At 44.5% G+C, this 7,748-nt stretch overlaps 1 protein-coding gene across 1 annotated transcript in view; it reads left to right on the top strand.

Moving 5' to 3' along the window:
- The first annotated feature begins 383 nt into the window (after nt 1–383).
- The window catches only part of CLIC5 (chloride intracellular channel 5), a 165,784-nt gene continuing 158,419 nt past the window's right edge, over nt 384–7,748 (top strand). Inside the window, exon 1 of the mRNA XM_060231242.1 lies at nt 384–882. Within this exon, the coding sequence (XP_060087225.1) occupies nt 397–882 (486 nt within the window). The 5' untranslated portion in view covers nt 384–396. The remainder of the gene's footprint in view (nt 883–7,748) is intronic.

Raw genomic sequence — 7,748 nt, 5'->3', positions numbered from 1 at the left:
TTATCAAAACATTTCAACCAAAATGTGTTTGACAGATCTTCACTTAAAAATATAGCGTTGTCTGCAGTACTGGGAGTGTGACAGTCATATAAATAAAAAAAAACCCTGGGGTATTTAAACAAATAAAAAAAAACTGGGGTATTTAAAGATCTGTCCAGATACTTTGAACTGTGCAAGGGTTAAGAGGGAGTCAGTCAGTCATCAGTGTGAATGCCATTTGTTGATTTAAAGCACTCGGTAAATGATTGTTGGAAACTCGTCATGTGGAACAGTGCATTCAAAAAGCATGCCACAGCCTCGCTTCCTCTCAAACTGTGTTTATCAGTCACCATCAGCAACTTAACTCTAATTTGCAGTGACCAGATAAACAGCAGATAATTCAGCCACCGGTCCAGCATGCAAAGTGAAGAGTCCAGCAATGTATACGAAAACATGGAGAATGTTAGATTTTATGCAGTTCCCAATTTGGAAGGCACAAGAGGGGAAGAAGTTTATGACCAAACTGAGGAAGCCTCACTGTCCCCTTCTCCGACTGCTACACCAGATGGGGTGTATGCAATCTGTACAAAGAGCCCTGAAAACAGCCAAAGTAGCTCGGTCTCCTCTCAGCATGGGTACGATGTGGGAGAAGAGTCTGATTTTTCTCAGCAAGAAGACCAACAACACCAGGAAGATATTCAGCTGCTGAGCCCAAGAGAGGGTGACCAAAGTACAGCAAGTATGGCATTTGAATACGAAGTCACGGCTTTGGCCGATTCCAGTCAGAAGAAGGTCCAAGGCATGTCCAAAAACTTCTCCACTACTGTCAGGTTTCCACACTACAACTCAGAAGAAAACAACAACTTTCCAAAAGAGGATCATGAAATTTTCCTCATAGTCAAAGTAAGTACGGATCGGTGTAGATGCGAAAAGCAAGAATGCGTGTTTCTGGATTTCTGGCACCTTCGATCGCACCTGATGAAAGAGTCTGTCTAACTCAATAGGTGTGGCAGGTTGATTTAGAGCTTTTTCACACATGCTAAATAATGCAGGTTCAATCCACTCCAGTGACCATTTGCGAGTGGATCTTGCCATTTTGCGCAGTGAAATCCAGTTGCGAAGTGCATTGGAAGAGGATTGAAAGTGCGTCATTTAGTGTGTACGAAAGTGCTCCCAATGTGACTGCAAAATATCAAGGATGTTATTACAGTATAATTCTGTGCAGAGTTACTCCAGTCTAAGTCCCTGGATTTCAATGGATTTAGGCTCAAGTAACTGTACAGGATTGTGGTGTTAGAGGCTAACTGCTTGTTGTGAATGAGCCTTTAAAGGCTGCAGTCTGCATCATCCCTGTTGAAATAAGACAGACACCTATGAACACTTATACCATAATTTGTGTGTTAGGTTTTAAAGTACTATGGGACTAGTTTATTTTCCCCTTTGGAGTTCATCCCCATGGCTGCCAGCAGAGTGTATCTAGCAGACTCCCGTTCAGGCGTCTTGCCAGAGAGACCTGCTCAGCTTCAGCAGTAAAAATGGCACCACGGGCTTTCAGAATGGCTGTCTGCTCTTTCATGATTAGTTGTTGTAGATGGGTTGTGTGGCCAGGGTCTTGGCATTGTGAGACCTGACGTTCGGCCAACAACTGTGACTGGCATCCTCAGAGGTATAACTCAGAAAACTGGAGTTCTCTCTGGGTCAAACAGAGTCTATCTTTCGTGACTGAACAAAGCAGGAGTCAAGTCTCACCTTTAAGACCAACAAAGTTTTATTCAGAATGTAAGGTGCTACTTCACTCCTGCTTTGTTCTATTGCTTCAGACCAATACGGCTGCCCACCTGGATCAACCTTTCATTATTGTTCACCATTTTGTGTTGTTAGTCTCTGCATTTAGTTATATATTTATTCAGTTTCTTAGTCACCGCTCACCCAAAAGGGTCTAGCAGCAACTTACGACATTTGAAAACATACCTATTCTCAGTGTTTGCGTAGTGGCACGATTTTTGTTTCTGTGGTGCATCATCAACTGAGAAATCGCTTGTTATCAGGCACACCCCTGCTAAAGATGAAACTTGGTTCCATTCAGGCAAAATAAACAATTGCTTCCATTCAGTTGTAAAATGTACATGCTTTTTCTAACACAGAGCTTTTCCTGGCAGAGATTAATCAGAATATGGCAGCTTTTTATAATAATTTGAGATAGTTAGCACGAGACCAGAACTCCTCTACTTTTAATAGTAATGTAAAAAAAAAAAAGGAATTCCAGCAAGTGAATCTATATTGGTTGCAGCAGGGGTGAGAAAAGAAGTAACTAGGAAGATTCCTTCTTGTACATAAAAAGGGGAAGGGAGAACCATGTACACCACACTGCACTCTATAGAGGAAAGGCAGGATAAAAGATGTATTAGATTCTGTAAAATATATATATTATTTAGACAGCCAAGTGTGCCTTAGTGATTCAGATACTGAATTAGGATCTGGAAGATCTGCATTAAAATCCCCATTCCACAGTTAATTTTATTTACGTCATTTGTAGTCCACCTTTCTCACTCAGACCCAAGATGAATTACAGAGAGCAAGTCAATATAATTGACAGGTTGGGACATTCAGAAGAAGAGATTGGATTTATACCCCGCCCTTCACTACCAGAAGGAATCAGAGTGGCTTATAGTCTCCTTTCCCTTCCCCTCCCCACAACAGACACCCTGTAAGGTAGGTGGGGCTGAGAGAGCTCTGATAGAAACTGCTCTTTCCAGAACAGTTCTGACAGATTTATGACTGACCCAAGGTCATTCCAACAGGTACAAGTGGAGGAGTGGGGATTCAAACCTAGTTCTCCCAGATAAGAGCCCACCCACTTCACCACTACACCAAAAAGGTTCTCAATGCAATAGAATTAGGGTTGTAGAACCAAGCAGAAGTCTAAAAACTGAACTGAAGCAAAGTATGTATTAACATGACACATTCAACAATTGCAAAAATTATACAGTAGGATTGTACTTACAGCAAGCTATATGAAGTAATGTAGACTGCAATCCTTAACATTTTATCTAAGTAACGTTGTGTATTTTAGTACAGTAGAACTCTTGCTTACAGGGGTGGAATTCTAGCAGGAACTCCTTTGCATATTAGGCCACACACCCCTGATGTAGCCAATCGTCCAAGAGCTTACAAGGCTCTTTTTTGTAAGCTCTTGGAGGATTGGCCACATCATGGGGGTGTGGCCTAATATGCAAAGGAGCTCCTGCTAGAATTCCACCCCGATTGCTTGCATAGCAAAGTTCTCTTGAATACTTCAGTTTGGCATAGTTTGTGGAAAGCCAGGTGAGCAGGAACTCACTGCAGCTCACTGGAGGACACTGGGCCAGTCATTCCCTTTCAGGCTAAGCTTCCTCACAGGGTTGTTGTACAATTAAAATGAGGAAGGAAGGGAGAACCAAGTATGCCTTGAAGGACAGATGGGATTTAAAATGGTCTAGCAGCTAGACAAGAGTTATAGGTAAGGGAGTGCTCTCTACTAGGGGTGTGCATTCGGTTCGGCCGAATCAAAGAAACCTCCGAATCACCCCTGATTCGGAAGTATACGGCATCGTATACTTCCAAATCCAATTGGAAGCCATTATACGGGAGCCGCATATGACTCCCTGTATACTTCCGAATCAATATTCGGAAGTATACGGAACTCCATGGGAAAGGAGCTTCTGCAGCCTTAGGGGAACTGCCTGCCGCCTTTCCCACCTTTGGAAGCCTTTTCCCACCTCTCCCATGGCCTCCCTGGGATCAGGGGGAGAGGAGCCCCAGCAGCCAATCCAAAGCATTCATTTGCAAAATGCATTGCAATTGCATGCTTTGCAGGGCTGTTGTGTAGCTGATGGCTGGGCTAATTCCCCAGCCATCAGCAACATTGTTGTTCTTTTGTTTACTTGGGTATTCAAGTAAACAGTGTTCTCTGGCCAATCACAGAGCAGTGGTATTTTTTGAAACTGCTCTGTGTAGGGCCAGAGAACCTTTTTAAGGAGTCTGCCTGGCTGGACTCCATGCTGTGTTGGTGTGAGAGAGAGATTGTGCTGCACTGGCCCTTGGCATCAGCTGCTGCTGGTCTCTCAGCCTTGCCTGACCTGCCTAGAGAAGAGAAGACATCTAAGGTAAGACAGTCTTGGGGTTCTTGTTGTTATTTTAGTTAGTAAAAGGACTTTTTAAGACTCAGAGTCCCTTTACTTATCCATATTTGGGTGGGTGAGTACTGCGTAGCTTATTAGGGTTAGGGGGTTCTGCTGGGGGTGGGGGCCTGGGGTGGGGGGGGGGTTGCCAATTGCCCATATCTTACTTTAGTGAGAGAACTTTTAAAAGTGCAGTGTCCTTTTACTTTTCCTGATTTGGATGGCTTGGATTTCTTGGGGTTAGGGTGAAGGTTTTTTGGGGGGAGGGGTTGGTAAAGTTCCTGTATTGTTAAAAGTCAAGTTTTTTACTGTTTTAAAAGGATTCTGTGTTTGATTTGTTGCTGCTGTGTTGTGCTGCTGTTGTTCCTTTTCTCTTCTGGTTCTTGGGGGGGGGGCTGTTTGGCCTAATTTTCATTGTTAAAAAGGTCACTTTTTTAACAGTTGATTTTGTTGGCCTTTTCTCAGTGATCTGTTTGGATCTGTTGCTGTTGGTTTTGCATCGTGTCCTATTGTCCCTTTTCCTGGTTCTGGTTTTGGGGGGTGGGGTAGGTGTTGTTGACTGATATGTTGACTGAGGTTTTTTATTGTTGAAAAGGTCATGTTTTTAACAGTTGAGTTTGTTGGCCTTTTCTCAGTGATCTGTTTGGATCTATTCTCTGTTGTTGCTGGTTTTGCATCCTGTTCTGTTGTCCCTTTTCCTGGTTCTGGTTTTGTGTGTGGGGGGGGGCGTTAAAAGTTAAGTTTCTTTCTGTCATGTTTTGGTTTTCTTAAATTACCTCTGGTTGGTGTAAAGGTTGGTGTGTGGGCTGTGTGGGGTGGGTCACTTTCATGTTTTTATAGAGTTATTTTTGGAGTCTGAGGGTCCACCACTTCTCTTGTTTGAGAGTTGTGTTGTTTGGGGCAGGGCTGGAGAGCTGGCATCTGTAGATTGTGTGTTCTGTGGCAGGGAAGCTGGCACCTGGGTGAGAGACCCAGAGCCAGCATGCTTGTTGTGCTTGGCCAGCTCTCCCCATGTTGTTTGGGGCAGGGCTAGAGAACTGGCATCTGTAGATTGTGTGTTCTGTGGCAGGGAAGCTGGCACCTGGGTGAGAGACGCAGAGCCAGCATGCTTGTTGTGCTTGGCCAGCTCTCCCCGTGTTGTTTGGGGCAGGGCTGGAGAACTGGCATCTGTAGATTGTGTGTTCTGTGGCAGGGAAGCTGGCACCTGGGTGAAAGACCCTGAACCAGCAGGCTTGTTGTGCTTGGCCAGCTCTCCCCATGTTGTTTGGAGCACGGCTGGAGAGCTGGCCTCTGGGTTTGCTGCAGCCAAGTCTGCAGAGCAGACCTTGAGCAGATTGTGTTTTGTGTGGCAGTGATGTTGGCAACTGGTTTATATTGGTTCTAGGCCTGCAGGGTTCATAGAGTAGATAGATGGATGTAGTGCATTTGGGTCCTATAGGGATTCTCTGGTGTGAAGTTAGGTTTGGCTTTGGGTTCTCCAGGAACTGAACCCCCTGGTCCAATTTTTTTTTTTTTTTTTGGCCTTGTGGGTTTTGTGTGGGACAGTGCTCTGAAGCTGCACAGCAGTTTGGAGGAAGTGGCTAATTGGACTTTCCCCAGCATTGGTGGCAATGGGCCTTTTGGGGAGCCCAAAGACAGGGACCCCCTGGCCCAATCTTTTTGGGACTTGGGGATTTTGTAGGGGAGAGTCCCCTGTGGGTTCCCTGCAGTTTTGGGGGCTCTCTCTCAACCCCCCTGCCCCCCAGTAACCTCTAATTATGCCCCATGTTGCCATTGATTTCAATGGCCCAAAGGGTATAATGGTGGGATAGGGGCACCCCCTGGCCCAATCTTTTTGGGACTTGGGGGGTTTGTAGGGGAGAATCCCCTGCAGGTCCCCTGAAAATTTGGGGGCTCTCCCTCAAGCCCCCTCCCCTCCAGGCGGCTTCCAATATACCCTATTTTGCCATTGATTTCAATGGCCATTGGGTATAATAGAGCCGTATATTCGGAAATAGCCGCGCATCTACCGTATATACGGCTATTCCGAGTACTGGTATTCGGAAATATACAGTGTTCCGAATTTTTTGGCCCCGTATATTTCCGAATCTGATTTTTTCCTATTTTTTTTTTTTGCACACCCCTACTCTCTACTACTGAATTTGGCCATCATTGGAAATGAAAGTGCTTCACTGTTTTAGTTCACGGCCCACTGAGCTGAATGACGCTTGATACTAATTACATTAAGGAAAACAAACATTTCCATGCTTGCCTTTGATGCACATGTCACATCTTTATTATGGCAATCTAATGAAATGCTTTCAGTGCAAGCTGGATTCAAGTTTTTCTCATTGAAGTTTGTCTTGTCCATCAGATGTTGGACTGTCTGAGTTTCTTTGCCTAGCTGAAGTGTGTCTGTGCTTCTGCCTCCTAGTTAGACATGTATTTTAAATAAAAAACAACATGCTTTCTCATAAATCTCTTAGCCAGGTGCTTTTCTTAAAGTCAACTAAATATATACAATCAAAGCTTTGAACTGCCATTCTGTTAACTGAAGCTGTTTAGGATTTCTGAGGGTTCCTTGGCTATAGCAGAACATCAGAATACAACTGGAGACAGTAAAAATGGTGGGAAAGGGAGCCTTAGATTGTCTTGGGGAGCATGGAGAAGGGGAAGAATGCAAAGTCCATTATACAACGAAAAATGCAAAAGAAATTAATATTTAACCGTAATTAAGCTGCTGCCAAGATTATTTCAAATAAAACTACTTTGTCTGGTAGCAAAACTATTTGTCTGGTCCTTCATTCACTTGAAAACTAATCTTTTGGGAGTAAACTGTCCTCATAGTGCCCTTTCGAGAAGGGAGTGTTGTCTCAGGAACTGAGCAGAATCAAAGATGACACTCTGTGACTTCATCTCTATAGTGAGAGCTGCTTATATATCCTATATATCCAGAAACCAGCTGAGGTCCTTCTCTGGACCAAAACACCCACACAATGAGGTCACCCTGGACTAGGATGTAGGGAAGACCCAATGAACAAAAGGGGGCAAGGGCAATTCTGAGGACCGTCTGCCAGGGCCACATCTCAGCCCACTTTGCATTCCATCAGAGGATATTCCCAGAGAATGTTGTCTAATTGTCCACAGGTGCAGCAGGGGCTGCACCCAGTTAGGGTCCCAGAGGCACTGGTGCGGCAGGAGTTGATATCTGTCTGGGGGGGGGGCATACCCTTGCTGAAAGAGTTCCTCTGTGTTGTCTTAGCAAGTGCCCACCGTTCCTGTGCTTCTTCCAGCAGTGGGTGGGTGGGCAGATGGGGACCCTGTTAGGATATCGTTAGCAGAGTAAAGCAGAGTAGACTGCAAAATTGGCCGGACACATGCATATTGCTTTAACAAAGTAATCTTTACTTGTCTAGTGAGGGAAAAGGTAAACTTGGAGTTCTACAAAACAAGAAAAGGATTTGACATCTTATCTGTCTCCTCTAACTACATGTTGACTCTCTCAGGTCTAAACAGCGACTGCATGGAGATCTGAGGACTTAAACAAAGGGTCATAAACTGTAACCTAATGCTTTCTCCCAGACCAACCTCAAATCTATTGATTACCCAATTAGGACTTCCCCTTACAGG

The sequence above is a fragment of the Heteronotia binoei genome, chromosome 1, assembly GCF_032191835.1.
Source record: "Heteronotia binoei isolate CCM8104 ecotype False Entrance Well chromosome 1, APGP_CSIRO_Hbin_v1, whole genome shotgun sequence".
Classification (NCBI taxonomy): Eukaryota; Metazoa; Chordata; class Lepidosauria; order Squamata; family Gekkonidae; genus Heteronotia; species Heteronotia binoei.
This window is presented reverse-complemented; position numbering and strand designations above follow the sequence as displayed.